This window comes from Cinclus cinclus, chromosome 9 (genome assembly GCF_963662255.1).
Source record: "Cinclus cinclus chromosome 9, bCinCin1.1, whole genome shotgun sequence".
Classification (NCBI taxonomy): Eukaryota; Metazoa; Chordata; class Aves; order Passeriformes; family Cinclidae; genus Cinclus; species Cinclus cinclus.
In genome coordinates, this window is record NC_085054.1 from 8670885 (window position 1) to 8689409 (window position 18525).

At 40.3% G+C, this 18525-nt stretch overlaps 1 protein-coding gene across 1 annotated transcript in view; it reads right to left on the bottom strand.

Moving 5' to 3' along the window:
* The window catches only part of RAPGEF4 (Rap guanine nucleotide exchange factor 4), a 145180-nt gene that overhangs the window by 11843 nt on the left and 114812 nt on the right, over nucleotides 1–18525 (bottom strand). Inside the window, exons 18-26 of the mRNA XM_062498001.1 lie at nucleotides 16214–16364; nucleotides 14936–15024; nucleotides 14482–14512; nucleotides 14156–14234; nucleotides 12835–12981; nucleotides 11561–11658; nucleotides 8437–8562; nucleotides 7805–7983; nucleotides 1431–1521 (exon numbers count right to left, since the gene is read on the bottom strand). Of these exons, the coding sequence (XP_062353985.1) occupies nucleotides 1431–1521; nucleotides 7805–7983; nucleotides 8437–8562; nucleotides 11561–11658; nucleotides 12835–12981; nucleotides 14156–14234; nucleotides 14482–14512; nucleotides 14936–15024; nucleotides 16214–16364 (991 nt within the window). The remainder of the gene's footprint in view (nucleotides 1–1430; nucleotides 1522–7804; nucleotides 7984–8436; nucleotides 8563–11560; nucleotides 11659–12834; nucleotides 12982–14155; nucleotides 14235–14481; nucleotides 14513–14935; nucleotides 15025–16213; nucleotides 16365–18525) is intronic.

The window sequence follows — 18525 nt, forward strand, 5'->3', positions numbered from 1 at the left end:
TCTGTATTTGATGAATTTTTCAGACTACTATTAGCAGTGGATAACATTAAAAATGAACAGAGACTTTATAGTGCAGAAATCATTTTTTGCAATACTTTCTACATTTGGAGTGTGTACCCTAGCAAGCTATTTACACTGTGCCACAGCAAGGGCCTAATTTTTAATGATGTGTGTCAACAACTGTGTGCCTAGTTTGCATATGCATGCAGATTAGGTATTTGTCAAGTAAGTGGTATAATTGGACATTTGCACCTGCAAATATCTAATTTCTGCATGCAACTAATGTAAATACATGATAATATAGAAAAAAAATCAGGTCTTGGTACGTTTGTCTTTAAGTATTTTCTGTATATATCTGGCTAAAAATCAAATTGCAGAAATTCTCTTGATAACCCAACTGCTCTACAAAACCTGAGTGTGGTAACATTTCCTTGACCTCAAGTTAATCCTCCACACACATAAATGATCTGTACCCCCCTGCCCCCTGCTCAGGTGCCCATTTCAGATTGCTGTATGTAGTATATACATTCAATTCCTTCTCTAGTCCTGTACTCAGCTCTCCCAACTCCTCTCAGTTGCCACAAATGAAGGGTCAGAGAATTTTGAGAAACTGAAAATATTTGCCTGTAGCACTGATTTTATATAATAGACATACTTTTGAAAACGGGACTGGTGTACTCTCAGATGTGTTAGTCTCATCTCCTGTTTTAAAGCACATTTTTAAAGGTGTTCAAATTTTGCTCTCACTTGCATCAATAACCTCAGTTATACTAATTATTTCAAATTTCTAATGAACAAAATACATGCACATTTAAATCCATACTGCTTTTGATAACCAGGATGTTCTCAGTGGTTACACTGTGCTGGACACTGCACCATTTTATACACTCATATACAGAAGAGCAAAGCCACAGAAAAAGGTGGAAGCTCTGAGAATGAAGACCAAACTGACAGTAAGCATGAAAAGGCATGTCAGAGAGAAAACCAGAACTGGTTAAGACGAACCTACATTTTAACAGGGCAAGAGAGTCCCTGTGAAGATCAGAAAATAATATACATAAACAGAGGATGAATTTAAGAAAATGATCATTGGAGCGATCTCCCTGAACCATCAGTAAAGTAAAGGCACACAGAGGATGTGCTGATCTAAGAGGTTAGCTGGCTAGCTTGCTCATCCTGTTGGGCAGTTTAGCTCAGCAACAGGAGCTGCTGTTGTCACTCTTGTTAACTCCTGTGAGTATTCAGCATGTCCATGGGTGTAGTATACTGCCTTACTAATAAATACTGCCAGCCTAAGCTAAGGCTTATGGTCAGGAGCTGAATTAGCAGATCCAGCTTTATCAATAATAAAGGCCCAATTCATGTTTTTGCTAACTAAAAGCACAAGTCCCCATCAAGCTTCCTGGAACAGGATTTTAGCAAAGACTTACCTCCCACGTTAATGAGAGACGGCTCACAGCAACATTACTCAGTCCCATAATAATAGCGAAAAAGGAGTTCAAATTTTTGTATTCTTTACAGCTGAAACACAAAGGGCCAGGTTTTAAGTTGTATAGATCAGTCAGAGCAGTACTTATGACAACCTTAAGAGAGCTGAACCCAGGCATCTAGCTTAGAAGTGACTGAATTTAGACAGTCCTGGCCAGCATGCCTGCAGATACCTCTTCACCAGCGTGTTAGCACTTCACCACACTCTGGAGGCTTCTTTCCCTTCCCTCCTAAAATGACCTCCCTTCTTCTACTTCACTGGGAACCAGCTTCTGCAAGGACTTCTAGTCTTTGAAGCAATTCCCCACCCAGAGAGACACTCCTGAAACTGGGCTAAATTCAGTCCCAAGGGATACTAGAAACCATGTAAACAATTGTTTATAACCTCATTTGCTGCAGAACTTGCTGACAGCTTCTGAACAGCTAATGAATGCTTGAAGCTCTCCTTAGGCAATCTTCACTGCAGTTTACAGGGCCACTGAGTCTTTTTAAAGGGAGAAGACCAACTGTCTAGAGATACCCCATGCCAGAGACCTGTCCTGCAGGATAGGATTTATATTACTTATAGATTCTGGGACCTCTGGTATGTTTCAAGAAAAGAACTGCCATTTGTGACCAGCATCATTAAAGAGGTCCTGGGCAAAAGGAGCTCCAGGTCACACTCCATCTCTCATGCAAAGGAGGATTTTGCTATCAGTCAGGAAAAACTGGAACACGTAATTGAATACTATGGAAGATCCAACATGCCATGTGAAGGAGTAGATACAATATGATGGGCATAGTCAATGCAACTGCTCAGCTTGTTCTACATTAGTGACTCAATAGGAAGAGAAGAGACGAGACAGAACAAAGCCTATCAAAATAAACCTCCCAAAACTGTGTCTCATTGGGTTTTTGCAAATAATCCCTTTTTTTCTCAAATGATGTGCCAACATCCAATTTCAGCACCTCAGTCTCTGTTTCTTCAGCTGTGAGTGGCTTTCCTTAGAGATTGGTATTGAGACTGCTGGGGTTTAACATCTCTGTCAGTGTCATGGATAGTGGCATTGAGTGCACCCTCAGCAGGTCTGCTGATGGCTCCAAGCTGCGTGGTGCAGCTGACACCCTGGAGAGAAGGGGTGCCATCCAGAGGGGACTTTGACAGGCTTGAGAGGTGGGACTGTGTGAACCTCATGAAATTCAACAAGGCCAAGTGCAAGGACCTGCACCTGAGTCAGGCCAACCACAAGCACAAGCACAAGCACAGGCTGGGTGAAGAGTGGATTGAGAGCAGCCCTGGGGAGAAGTACTTGGGGGTGCTGGTGGACAAAAATCTTACATGAGCTGAAAATACGTGCTTGCAGCCCAAAAAGCCAACCGTGTTCTGGGCTGCATCAAAAACATCATGGCCAGCTGGTCAAGGGAGGTGACTCTCCCCCTCTGTTCTTCTGAGACCCCACTTGCAGAGCTGTGTCCAGCTCTGCATATGTTCCAAACATATGAAGGACATGGATCTGCTGGAGTGAGTGCAAAGGAGGGCCACAAAGATAATCAGAGAACTGGAGCACCTCTGCTGTGAAGACAGGGTGAGAGAGCTGGCATTGTTCAGGCTGGAGAAAGCTCCAAAGGAGATCTTGGAGCACCTTCCAATACCTAAAGGGGCCTGCAAGAAAGCTGGAGAAGAACTTATGACAAGGGCATGGAGGGACAGGTTTAGCTATTAAGAAGAAATTCTTTACTGTGAGGGTGATGAGGCAATGGAACTATTTCCCCACAGAAGCTGTGGACACCCTGTTCCTGGAAGGGTTCAAGACCAGGTTGGATGGGGCTTTAAGCAACCCGGTCTAGTGGAAGTTGTCCCTGCCCATGGCAAGGGGGTTGGAACTTGATGATCTTTACAGTCCCTTCCAACCCAAGCTATTCTATGATTCTGCGATTTACCAAGAAAACTTTAACAAGATTCAGTCTATGATTCTCGTATTTTTTAAGTCATCATCAAAGCTCTTAGCTTAGTTTCAGACAAAATTAGTACAATCATCTCATCCTACTATCTGACTCCATAATTGCCACATCATCCTGTTCTCCATCACCCTGTTCTCCATCATCCATCATCAATCATCCATCATCCATCATCCACACCATTCTATTCCTTCTGTACCTCCATTTTACCAGACTTGGATGTATTGAGTGGGTGAGTCCTTTAGATCTTGGCCTCACTTGTGTCTGCACTGTGTAAACACTGAGCACGTGAATAAATGATCTGTCCCATATGCTGGTCTCTCTGTTGGGAGATTGCTGCCCTCTCAGGTCTTCTGGCAGAGCTGTTCATATAAATTCTCCCACATCAGATTAACGACAGTGAGCAAGGGTAGAAATGATAAACTGAAATGCTAAAGCTACACCAACTTAATCTACTGGTCCAGGTCAGGGAGTGCCTCATTAGTGGATCTGAGGGGAGATAAAGATGAAAAGCAGACAGGATAGGCTGTCAGTGATAACCTCTTCCCTAGGCATGAGTAAACCCATAAGGGATATCTGTCCACAGCCCATGACAGGATTAGGAATAAATTAGTGCAGGGTAAAATAATTAGTAACACACAGCACTGGTGCTCAAACAAAGTAGGCAGCTGCAATTGTATCTGCAACATTTAATTTGAATCTGTTAATCAATACAATTTGACAAAATCCCATTTAAAAGCCATCTAGATACATGATGTTCTACCCGATATTCTGTAAATTCTACAGGGTCCAAAATAAATAGCTCAGTTCCAGATAAAGGACCCCTGTAAAGTAATAGAAACAGTGCTGCATGGCTCTACCGCATATAAACTGCATGTAAAATGTCAAAAAGTGGGTCCTCTAAAGCACCACAATGCACCACCTTGGAGGAGAGGTCTCTCTGCCTCACAGAATGGACTGTACCAGAAAAATCTTTCCTGTTAGGCTGAACAGCAAACACACACACAAGCATATTCATCTTTGCATTTTCTCTATAAACACACACTTGAGAAATTTCTCACAGGCTCCTTGGGCTTATAATATATGCACATGTATGGAAAGAATGATTTTCAAAAACTGAATGAATGTGTCTGAGTACACTGATACACAAGAAGGCTTCTAAACAGCCTGTGGCTATATCTGCAAAGAGGAAATATACACAAACTGCATTTGCAGATATCCATAAGAGTATGTTCAAGCACATCCCAGAAGGCCTTTCTTCAGCAATTAATATGGGAAGAATTCACTGTTGGATATATAGTTCACTTCTCCCCTTTGTTTGAACGTTGTTCCTACAATAGCTGGAGAAAGGAGATGAACCTGGTAACCTCTATGTCCTTTTCCAGCAGATGCTAAAGTGACACTGGCTCCTGGAACTGAAAGCACATGTGCACAGCACTCGGAGCCAGCACTTGGCCTTGCGCTTCCTGCACAGACTGGGAGCACACATCAAGGGTGCATGGGGTGGCAGACAGAATGATGTGCCTTCTGCAATGGTATCTGCACCTCAAGCCACAGAACTGAAAAAAGCTTCTCAGTAGCAGTTATCTTTGAAAATGAGTACGTGCAAGGCATCTCGTTACCAACAGTCATGCCTAAGATTAATAGTGCAGCACTGAGCTGTTCTCCCTGAACACTTTTCTAATGAGTCTAGTACTTCTAGGTAGGGTAAAGTTCTCATTAGGCCTCAAGGATCTTCACAGGCAAAACTTTCTCAAAGATATTGCTTCAAGGTCTGGGCTTTTTCTCCCCTCTAACTTCGGTGCACTTTGTGTTTGTTTTAGTGCATGTGTAGCAGCTGTTACCATGGCAGCACTGCACAGAGGGCAGCAGCCTGGCAAAACTTCCCAGTGCCTTTCCAGAGGCTGGAATTAAACCTGCTCCTTTGGTTTGTACAGAGGAAAATCTTGTGCTTCAGATTTCTCTGCTTTTAGGAGACAAAGAGGACCCAGCAGAGCAGGCCGCTTTTAGCTATTTATTTTTAGCATTGTAGTGATACCAGAAACATGGAAGTAAACAGGAGGTTGTCAGGCTGTTGTAAATAGCTCAAGATTAAACCCATGACTCTGCGGAACTCGCAGGCTATGGCAGTTTATTAAGGAGATATTTAACTGTAATTTTTAGGATACTTGATTTCAAGTGTTTATGGAAATTACTATTGTATCTTAATGACCACATTTCAACATTTTCCCATTTCATGCCTGAGATTAGGAAAGACCCCGACGTCTGTGTGGGTGCCACTGCCCTCTCCTGGGCACAGCCCGCCAGGCTGGCAGCTGCTTCCCTCTCCTGTGCTGCGCAGTGACATCATGGAATATGCAGTGCATATATTTTTAGAAATTAAAGAGGTAAATTCTGTCCTCTGTTCTAAATATAAAACTGATCCTGCATGCCCATCACCAGTTTTTTAAAATCTTCAGCTTTGACCACCCGTAATCCAACTGCAGGGCCCAAAGTAGCTCCCAGAAGGAAGATGGTACTTGCAGAGCAGGGTGTCCTGGAGGAAGGAGCCACACTGATGCCCAGTTTTGATGTGAATGCAGACTTCAGCTATGTGCAATTACTAACTGGGAGGAGGGTAGCATCACAGCAGCAATAGTAATCTCTTCCTTTACACAACTCCATTAAATGATGCAAAAAAGTTAAAAGCTTGGTTTAACTGCAAGTAAGAACATCTCTGTTTTTAGAACTGCCTAAAGGCTTCTAGTTACAATGCCCAGAGCTGTAGACAAACACTACAAACCTCAGAAAACTGTTTTTCAGACACCAATGAATGCAATAAATACACCATGAGCTGGAAAGGCAGGGAGAGTGTAACAATGATAAAAATCTGTACCTATGCAGGGCATGGCTATACCCCTGCTCCCTCTGAAGTCAGTCACTGCCCTGCTCTTGACTTTAGTGAGTCAAGGCTGACATCTCTGGCATGAAAGTTCCTAACAGTTTAAATCTGGATAGGAATAAAGGAAGACAGAAAGAATGCCTGCTATCCAACCTCAGAGCCAGCAGTTAGTAACAAAAGATGACATTCGTATTTTGCATTTTAAAACAAAAGTATTATGAAAAAAAATCACAGAATCACAGAATTGTTAGGGCTGGAGGGGACCTCTGGAGATCATCCAGTCCTACTCCTCTGCCAAGGCAGGGTCACCTGGACCAGATGACACAGGAATGTGTCCAGGTGGGTTTTGAATGTCTCTATGGACAGTGAGACCCCATGAACTCCCTGAGCAGCCTGTTCCAGTACTTTGCCACCCTCAACACAAGGTTATTCCTTATGCTGAGGTAAAAGTCTTTGTGTTTTAGTTTAAGGCCCTTGCTCCTCATCCTGCCTGGGAACCACTGAAAAGGGTCTGGAACTATTCTCTTGGTACCACCCTTCAACATATTTGAATGTGTGGATGAGATCTCCTCTCAGTCTGTTTTCTCTAGACTAAGCAGGCCCTGCTCTTGCAGGCTCTCCTGCTATGAGAGATACTCCAGACCCCATTATCATCTGTGTGGCCTCCACTGGACCCTCTCCAGTAGCTCCTTGTCTCTCTTGTGCTGAGGAGCCCAGAACTGGACACAATATTCCAGATGTGGCCTCACCAGGGCTGAATACAGGGGGAGGAACACCTCCCTTGACCTGCTGGCCACGCTCTTCCCGATGCATCCAGGATCCCACTGGCTCTCCTGGCCCCCAGGGCCTACTGCCAGCTCATGGTCACCTTGTCATTTACCAACAGTTCCAGTCCCTCTCTGCAGAGCTCCTCCTTAATAGGTCAGTCCCAACCTGTGCTGCTACTTGGGGTTACTCTGCCCTAGGTGCAGGACCTCCACTTTGTGTCATCAGCAAACTTGCTGCAAATCCCAAAGAGAATGAAAATAACATGAGTGTCACCACCTCTGTGCTACACCTCTTTACTCTCCCCTCTTGGTTTTCCCACTTGGGGCAATTCTGAGAATGATTGTCTTGAGCAGTACCAGAAACATTTCTGTTCTCAGGAAAATTAGGCTCAATTTTGTTAGTATTTACTAATTCATGTGTTAATATTTGTTAACATATGGAAGGGCAAATGAAGGATTCTCCTAATGAACTGAAACATATTTTCTCACAAATTTGATGTGTAAACATGGCCCTAAGAGATCACAGATCAAGGAGAAATGGAGAGTAGCACAGGAAAGAAGAATATCTATTAATAAGGTTCTGTACAACCCCATAAGAAAATAGACAGAATTAGCAAATACAGAATGTTTTAAACTCTACTCTGTGTGGCTGTCTGAAAAGAGAGAATAAAAACACATTGACTATATATACTGAACTTCACTTCCAGCTCCCATATGACTGAATACTTACTGGGCTGCTATCTTAATGTATTTCTTTAACAGCTGAACACGCTTGCTGAGTTGAGAGCAAAGACAAATCTCGCTGACCACCCAGAACTGAATTTCATTGAATCTTCTTAAAAACAAGTCCAGATTTGCTGTGGTCTTTTTAAAATTGTGCCTTCCAAAAGTGTGATAGATCAATTCCAGCTAGGAAAGAGAAAACAGTTCGGATTTTTTTTTGAAGTTGTGTTTCTTGGACAGAGGAAAGAGGCTAAGAATGATGAGGTAAATATCTAGCCTGAAACTTGTTCTGCAGTTTACATTTCTACCTCCACAGATGAGAAGGATTCAGGTTACAAATCCAGTATAAAATAGCTGAGGCATAGTAAAAGTGTAACTACAGATTATATATAAACAGCTTAATACCTTAAAACAAACAAAAGTAATTCAACAAGCACCACATGCTCAGAAGAAGTCTAACTTTTTCTATTTTGCCTATAAAATTAAGAATGTCTTACACTTTCAAAACTTGTAGGTGGCTTTATTGTAGAATTCTTGAAAATCAAGCTTAGAGAAGGTTTTGGAAATAATGCAAAAACCTACAATGTACAATTAAACACTTTCTAGTAAGATTCTAACCTGCTGAACAGATCCTCATACCTCATGCACACAGTTGAAGAGCTCCCAGTCATAAACTGTCATCTGATGTGCTAAGTCTTTGGAACTCATCAGTTCAAATGTTCCTACAGTACCAGTAGATGGTCCTTCTTGTTCTGGCAATGGTGCCTACAAACAGGAAAATATTATGAAAATATTTTAGACATGCTAAATTGTATGGTTGATGCTTTCATGCCATTATGTTTCTAACATTTTTTTTTTCAGTGTGACCACTTTCCTAATTGTATTTCTAATATTAAAACTGAAATTTGCTTTTAACCACAGGCAGATATTAGGAAATGAGAAGCCCTGTGCAAAATCAATATCCAGTATGCACAGGATAGTCAGGAAAATTCTGAAAGCTCTTCAGAGACACTGTAAGGAAATAAACCAGACTGTTCTCAGTGTGTTATCTTTAACATTGTTTTAAAAATTGAATCTATAACACATGTTGTGCTAACAAAAGCATGTGTGTTTGTTTAGGAGCATAGGTCTTTCCAAAAAAAGTTCTATGTTTCCTTTTGCACATACACAAATAACTAGGCCACCAAGGACAAGCCAAGTACTTTTACATATTCCTGATTCTAATGATGAGAATTGTTACATCTAGAATGCTCCAGAAATCTGCAAGTGATTGAAAATCTTCTGATCACCTATAAAATAAACCTCATACTTTCTCTTTGACAGTACACAAATTTGATGCACAATTTGTGATTGCGAATTCTTGCCTAGGCCGATTAGAATGATATAAACACAGTCTTATGAGAGAGAACCAAGTACCAAACGTTTCTGAAAGGCACTTCCATGCCACCCAATAACTGAGATGCGATCCATGATTTGGCACACAGGTGAAGTATTAAACAGAGATTTAAAACGTGGCTCGAGATCAAGTGACGTTTGAAGTAGTCTGTTGTACACATTAGGGTGAAGTGTTTGAACCAGCGCTGCTACAATTCTGCCAAGAAGCCCCTCACAAACTGGAGGGTCAAAGTCCCGCAGAGCCGACCCTGAACAGGTCTCTGGTCCTGTTCCCAGGAGAGGGCGGCAGAGCTCACACACGAGTTTCCCAAATCCTCCCCACCTCCGTTAACACCTAATGATGGAGCGAGCACCCAGTTGTCAACAGGCTCCCTCCTCAGCACAAGCTCGGTGGAGCCTGCCAGATTAACAGACCATGTTTAGATGCTGCACTCTAAGAAATCAGCCTACTAAATGAATCCTATTTTATGTAAGGGTAATATATTAGCAACAGAAATAAGTCTGATTGGATTATTACATCCAATCACTTTCTCAGTTACACATAGTGTGTAGAAACTTTACTGCTGTATGAGTTCTTGCTTTGTACCATAGGGAAAACTTTCAATTATCATTATTATAGAAACAAATTAAAAATTACTTAAATAGATCACGAACATTATCACCTTAAAAACTTCACCTATAATTTAAAAAGTAGAAAAGTATTCTCTAAAAAAAAATCCAGGGTAGCCGTTAATATCACAAAATAACTGCAGATTGCTTTGAATTGGGATTTGAACAAGCACAAAAATTTCTTTCGTTTATGACAACATATGAAATAAAAAGTACAGCAGCTTTGTGTAGAAAATTCTAACTTGTGGAAATCCATGGAAAGAGAATTGCCTACAGATTGAAAGATGTCTTTTTCCCCCCATTTGGAGATGAACACAACATAGCTGTTACCATAACAAACACATATTTTCTAAGGCTTGGATAGAAGCACTTAGATGCAAACTCACAGCATATTTGAAAATTCATCTACCCAGAACAGTTTTCACATGGGAATTGCCAAATGTAATGTAGATAAATGTTCATGAACAGGAAGCAGCCAGCCACTGGAATGTGAAAGGATTAAACTGGGAGGCAGCTACGGTTGTAACATTTTTTGATTTGTTTATACCTCTTTGAAAAAATGCAGCTGATAAGGGGCTGTAATTTGCTATGCAGTGTTGAGAACCATTTTTAAGGTGCTGAATGTATTTCCCTAATTCTTACTGAATTCAGTCTAGTTGATGAAAAGTAGCACATTGCAGCCCTGTATCTTAGAGCTCCCTGCAGCACTCTGAGTACTTGATGCATGGTAAATAGCACAGGGAAAAGGCATAGAAAGCCAAGACAATTTGCTGCCAAAGCTATGTGTACATAGACAATGCCTAGCCATATATAAGTACCCTGCACAGTTGTACTGATGCAACACCCCTGCTTTACAGTAGCATGCCCCATGAGGGTATCTACTTGGCAGGATTAATTAACCTTAAGGGAACACCAGAATTTAATAAGCTGAATAAGAGGTATCTCTGCATGGAACTACATATGCTGGATGTGCATTCCCTGGCTGCTAAATTGAAAGCAGCAGCAAAGCATAGATTTTACCATATCCATAAAAGAAATCAGGCATACATACTAAGTGGCTTGTTAAAAGCATACAGGAGGCTGAAACAAGGCTAGGAGTAATAGAGTTCATGCTGACATGACTTGGCAATGACATTTGTTTTTAATGAAATAAAAGGAACAAAAAGTACAGTCAAATCAAACTCTATAAAAGCAGACCCCATGGAGATTGCTAGAGTGACTGTATAAACTGTAAGTACTTATGAGCAATTCTACCTAAGAAAAAAACAGACTATCTACCAGGAATATTTTCTGTGGTTCTACATGGAATTATCTCAGATTTTGACTCAGTATTTTGTGGGGATGAGAAATCTGAAAAAATACAGAATTTACTGCTGGAATCAAATCTCTAGAATGTTTTAATTGGTAACAACTATCTTAGAAAATATATCTCTATGACTTTGAGGAGATAATTCTGTAATGAAGAATTACTGCATGTCTTGGTGACAATACTCAGCTCTTCCTAAATGCTCAGTGTGACAGTGAGAGTACTGGGATCGAGTTCTGTTATGTGGATCAGATGGATGGATTTCTGGACTGCTCTAGGGAACTATAACATGAGCTTGTTTTATTTTTAGGGCTCATCCTATTGCAGTGTGACAAGCCCTTTGTTGCCTATATTTCCACTATTTTTTATCTGAAGTGTGGATAATGCAAAAAAGGGCCAGGTGTTCAAATAAACCAAAGCCCTGGTGTTCCTGAGCACTGCACACATACATACCAATGAATCCAACTGATCCCGTGGGCAAGCAAACAGCCGGCCATTAACGCTGAGAGTGGTGAACACTGAAACGTCGTGAGGCTTGAGCACAACCTTTTCTGCAGAAATGGAACAAATTGATTGCATAGAGAAAGAATTTACAGCAGGACTGATCCACCAGCTGCACAGATCACCCTTCTGGGAACAAATTTTGCCCAGTAACCCAGTGTTCAGGATACAAAACAGAAGACAGCAAGAACCTCTTTACTTGAAGAAATGTGATAAGCTCAGCCCAAAACCAGTCTCCTACAGAACCAGAATCCCAGTCCCAAACTGTATAGACAGGTGAAGAAGCCTGTGCTGCTATCACTAGAAAGTACCTGCAAAAATTAAGCCTAATTAGGGAGTCCATTGAATCACTACTGAGCTGTAAGCATTTGGAGAGCTCTTCTTAATAGAAATTGCTCTGGAAGGCAGTAACTGCTCAAGGAGGTGATGGAAATGGATTAGAACATTTCTAAAAGAGAACTACATCACAGGTAAAGAAAAGATAATGAAGTAACTTACAAAACAGTCTCCTCCATCATATGTTGGTGGTCAGCAAATCTGACAATAAAAAATTGCTTCAGCTGCAAAAAGTAAAGCTGCCTGGTGTCAGTTCTCAGGAAGTGAGCCATTTTTGGCAGGCACTACTATTTGCAAAAATGCCTTTCAACACAGCTCTCATTACCTCTGTGGGCCTCCACACAGTCCTACTCAACCAAAGCACTTGAGCATCATCAATTCTCCAGGAGAATTCACCCCACGGTTAATCTTGCATTTCCACTGCCTAGAGGGGGCCCTGATCCCTGTCCCTCTGCAAACACCAGGTCAGTGTGTTTGGCACTAAGTTGCTGTCTAGTGGTTTGCACAGACAGAGCAGCCAGAATGGTAGTGACCACTGCCACAATGTTTGCACTGCAGTGTTTTCTGATGCTACTGATTCCTGAGTCTAGCATGAATTTATCCATGCTCACCTTCTATTTCTCTTGCTAAAAACTCTTACAAACTTAACAGTGAAGGAAAATGGGGGTAGCTGTGCTCTGCAACGTGCAGATACACAAGCTTCTCCTGTATCCCATGTGAGCTGCAGTCTGTTCCTGCAGCACAGGAAGGACTTGCCTCTCAATTAGGACTTGTGTGAGAGCTAAACATGCACACAGGTATAAAACCTTGACTGAAATAATCTTTCAATCCCTCCAAAAATTCTGCTTCACCATAACTGAGGAGCGTTTAAGATGATGTAAGTACATTACCTCCTCCTGAACTCATCTTTACGATGATGAGGCCTTCTCCAGAGCCCAGCTTGTCTGCTACTGCACTGATCACCTCCTTCACAGAGGAAGACACTGGCACACGGATAGTGGTGTAGGTTTGGTCTATGCAGTACACCTTAAACAGAACTAAAGAAAAAAAACATTGCATGGTTTACTCCATGTGTAAAACCCTAAGATTTACCATACAAATTATTGACACTTCAGAAACCACTCCTCACCAATGAGACAAAGAAACAATAAATAATACATAGCTCCCCATTTCTCATATGCTCTACAATTTCTAGTACAGAAATCTCTGATTTCCCAGAGTTTTGGATTTTTGATTTTCAGAGTTCGGTGAGCTGCCTGTCCTATGAATGAGAAAGCTGCAGCCATATGAAAGGAGCAGTTACTGCCTGTCAGGACAGACACAAGAGATAGTACTTCACTGGCAGCAGGAGCTGCTTCCCTCTTTGTAGGCCTAGAAACACTACTGTGATGGTGGACAGCAGAAGCTGCATGACTGGCAGGATGTCTGCTGTTTGTATATGGCTACTTCCAGCTTTTAACATGGTTCTTCTATTGGTCTGGTTTATGCCACCAGCTTTCTCAGATACATGACCTTGAATTCTGTTACTTGGTTTTACTGCTGTCCATTAGCAAGAGCTATCCTTTAATATCAAATGTGTTGAAGAAGCAGCTGTTTTAGGTGATGAAGTTCCACAAAACAACCATTAAGAATACCTTATCAGTAATCTGAAAATGACATTCTGATACATTGCTGTAAATTTTACCTTAATCTCCTCAGAGAATCAAACAACAGCAATAGGGCAAACCAGCAGATTTTGGTTTTTAGGCTGTGTGCCTAGATTCTTGGATTCTAGATCCATGGTCCATGGCATGATTATCTGCTCCACTCCTACCTTGCAAAGAAAACAGCTGTACATGTTAGCTCAAACTACACAGGGGGACAGAGGCTCAAACATGACCTCCATCTTACACTCTTTATTGCACTGCCATTACCTGCAGTACAGTATCTTATTGGTTCTTCCCTGTTTTGTTCATTCCTTATTTTAAAGGCTTTTACATCTTTGTCTGAAGCAGCAGTGTTTGACAGCACAAGTAACTAAGGGAAAAAGACCAGGAGCACCTCTAATCAACAATGTAGAACAGTGGGTTAGCAAAAGCAGAGAGTTTGTTTCAGGCCAGGCTTCAAAAGTCTAGGTAGGCACATTCATTTATTTTTAGACTTTTCTTTTGAGACAGATAAATTTATATAGATGTCAGTGGCTCAAGAAAACTTAGCATAGAAGAAACTCACCTTCATCACCACCCCTGATAGGCTGGCGTTTCTGTGTTCTGTCATCACTTGTGTTGAACAGCTGCAGAAGAACTTTGTGCTGAAAATGAATCATCAAGATTCACATTAATTCAAGAATAAACCTGTGGTACCCATGAACTACAATACATCTCTTATCAATGGCAGGAAAAAGAGCAGCAATGCAAAATTTGACAATGTTAAAAGCGATCTCTCAATATAACAATTGAGATATAGCTCATATATCCATTATTACTAAAGAGAAGATGCTTATGAATTTGCTGTGCTTAAGATTTTACTTGAGAAAATGGACAAATAAAATTTTTTACCTTCTTCTGTGATGCTTTAGGTTCTTCAGAACTATAAAGGGGTAAAGCATAGAATATATAATTAAATATTGCCTGGAAGATTTTGTGTATGAAATCACCTATAGAACATGGACCACTTGTCAAACTAGCATATCAATAGAATCATATTTATATGTGAAAAGACTAGATGATACCACAGTTAATCTATGACCAAGGCAGAAAAATTATACAAAGTTCATGTAAGCATGAAATAAGCTTCTGTCAATCTCTCAGTGAGGGTACAGTGTTTGAAAGAATCATGTGGAAAAGTGGACCACAGACATTAATTTAAATAAGCCTGCATACAAACTTTCAATTTTGTGTAACTGAGTGTCATTCACAAAATGCCGTTTTAATAGATACAACCAAAAATTTTTCTTCATTAATTTACTGACAAAAAGGGCAAGGGAAGGAAAGAAGCAAAAACTATGCTTACATTTGCTTTACAATTTTCTCTAGCTCTGGAAGTTGTTCCTTTAGTGCTGCAATCATTCTAGTATCATCTGATACAGACACATAAAATTCCTGTAAATGATACAGAATAGTCTTTAAATAACGATAGGGGTAAAGGAGCAGTACTCAGGAGAGAGGATTATGAGATGACATCTGATAGCTTAATGATAATAAAGAATGATAATCTGCATAGAGGAACACATGCTGGGCCCAACCCTCTATTACTTCTACTTGTTTATCTCCAGCTGATTTAAAGCAAGAGATATATATGAAGAAGGGAAGCCTGATGAGGCTCCTTCACTCACTCTGCAACCACTGACTGCTTGTGTAAAACCTGCATTTTCACATTGTCAACGATAAAGACTAAAAAAGCCAAAAATAATCTAGCATGATAGGTTTTTTTAATTCATTGCTGTTGTAGTCTATAGTGCTTCATCTGTTCCTGAGACACTGACTCTCAGCTACTCTAATCCACTACAGTATTACCCACTTTTAAACCCTAGTCAGGTCTCTTTCTGTAACAACTACATAAAACCATCCCAAAGAATGATCTCTGTGATTGCAACTGGTGATTTTTCTTAAACTTCTATCATCTCCAAAGCCTGAAAAGCTTTCCCATGTGGGCTTGTGGCATGTCTACCATTCTTAAAGCCCCTCCCTATTCCCCTCTGCTAAATCTCAGACTCAGTTTTAAGCTCTTTAGGACAAGAACATTTGTTCAGCCAGTAACATATGGGATTCTGTTCCATAAACACCATATATAATAAGAATGGCAATAACAATCATTTAATATGACATTGGTGCTGCATTCTTAGAAATCCAAGGATATGGCAGCTACCACAAAGAATTTACAAGGGTTTTGAAGGCAAAGATCTTAAATTCCAATAGCCGCAGTACAGCTTTCATTCAAATGGAAAGGACTTTTGCTTCTGTAGAGCAGCAGCCCTCCAGCTCCTTCCTGGCATACCTCAGGCAGGCATAAACAGCCCTCCAGTTCAACCCTTAGAACTCTTGACCCATTCACAAGAAAATACTAGAAAAAGCAAATTCAGCTGTTGCTATAACACAAGCAACCCATGCAGTGCTTTGAAAGGGATCTGCAACACTATTTTCAGAGGTCCAGAGGCTGGCAATGGTTCAAACACTCTTGTGGTGCCTTTACTGTCTGTGGCCAAACCTGAGAAAGCAGTTATAAACTGAAATAAACTTTGCTCTTTGGAACGACCTTTTTCACTTCAGTGGTACAGTGATTCCTTTATACCTCCAAAAAGGCCATTGCTGCTTCATCTTCTTGCAGTAAATCTCCATATAAAGCGGCCCACTGCAGAACCAGTCGAATGACTCTCCTTTTATTGTTGAGAGCATAATCCATTTTTTCCTGCTCTGTACCCTGAGAAGGCTGGGCATGATAGGTGCCACAGTGTCAAGGAAAACAATCGATGATTGAAAATATCAAACTCAGTATGAATTCATAAATGACTGACTTCCAACAAGCCACTTTCAGGGTGCTCAAACATAACTTTCCAATATGCACTTCTAAATTCTGACACCCACTAGCATAACAATTTGCAAACTTTTCACGTTCAAACAGTGAATTTTCTGAAGAGCACAGGAAGGATCACAGTTCCACTACAGAGATGGTTGCTGTAGGGGAAAAAGAACAGATATGACACTTGGAATAACAAAGAGGATTAACCATGGAGACTGACGAAGGGTATTTCTCCTTGTTCCTCTTTGGAAACAGTTGAAGAAAAAGAAAAATGTCACTTTGTGTTTATTAGCAGTTCCAAATTTGCATTTGTGAGGAAGACTACCAGAATGAAACACTAGTGCTATTCCTTTTGTTTATACAAGTTATTGTAACTCAAAATGAACCTCGGTCCCATTAAGGGAGGGGGACTGACTCTTAGCCTAAATTGACTATAGAAACACAGGGTAAAATAATAAATTTTGTAATAGCCTCATTGTCACGAGGAAATCAGACATTTCCAGCATGTCAAATAAAGTGTATTTAGGAAAGTATACTCTGTGAAAGTTATTTTGTGATGAACAGTAAGAAAAAATGGGAAACACTTCACTGACCTTTTAAAGACAAAGTGTCAACATTACAAAAACAAATAGCTAAAAGGCCAAAAGCAACATTTAGTGAAAGGAAAAAAACAAGAAAAAAAGTAAAGGCACAATGGAGAATAAACTGAGATAATCTGAGCCTTTAACTTGTGTGAAAATTAAGTATCTCCAGAAGAAACAGGACATGACTATTTGTGTGTCTATTTCTCACTGAAAAAAGGTTAACAATATATATTCAAACTGTTCCAAATAAACTGATGGCTGAGTGGCAAGTAAGCACACAATGAGTGCAGTTACATCTTCAACTTTCTTCCCAGTTATAGGAATCCTGATTCTGGACTGCTATGAGTAATGGTATTCTCAATTACATAGTAACATGTAACATTAAAATACTGACATTCTCCCCCACAGCCATGTCCAGCATCCTTGCACCCTTTCCAGATGCACTTTCAGTTGCTGTACCAAAATATTTTTTAAAACTAATTAGAAAAATAAAAATATTAATGTGGTACAAATTATATAAGATATTCATTTTCAGCTTCTCATTTAGAGAAGCCTAACAATGCTATTTATAAAATGCAGTGGGGAAAAGTACCTATTAAATCACATTTTGAAATGATCCTGCTGCCCAAAGCCCCTGCAGAGATTTTATATTCTACCAGGGTTACTGGGGCACTCGTTTGACTGACAAACTTTTGGAAATCTGCATTTTTATTTCATTTGGAAAGGTTTAAAATGAGTAGAGAACGGAACATGACAGTATAATTAAGGCAGAAATCAGTCAAAAGGTCATAAGAAGTAAATAATTCAATGTCTTGGGGAGCAAGTTTAATATTCTACTGAGTCATTTTTCTCATGCCATATTTACCTTTCAAACACTATAATTATTTAATGTATTTTTACTTTCTTATTAACTGACTCACCACAGGCACTGGTAATTTTTCTGTATTTTTTACTGCCCATTTATATTGATTTCTCTTTTATTAACATTATCACAGGGTAAGCCAATGAAGAGTTCTCACAATTTTATGTGATCTTCAAGATGCAGCTTCACTACAGATTGCAGTCAGAAATAAACTGTGATGTATACTTGCAACAAGTGTCAGATAATTGCAAAATATTTGTCAACACTAATATGGTTAGAGCTCAATACATACATATGTTTCTAATTTTCTCTAGCATATGCTAAGAAATTGAAGCAATTCTGAAGGCTGTTCTTCCCTGCATAGGAATACTCAGCTGTATCAGGAGCTGTACAAGATCACTGCTACAACAGAACCAAAATTTTTTGGTGGCACAGTGGAAAAGGAGTTTAGCAAAACACTCATAGAGAAAAGTGCTGAAGAACTATCATCTACAGAGAGCAAAAGAGGAGTTTATACTTTGTAAATATTTAGACAGTGGTCCTTTAAAGGTGAACCCCTGCACACATGCTCACACACACTTGCACTAACCCAAGTGCACTTTCGGAGCTGCTGCTCTATTTCAAGTTTTGTTTCAAGC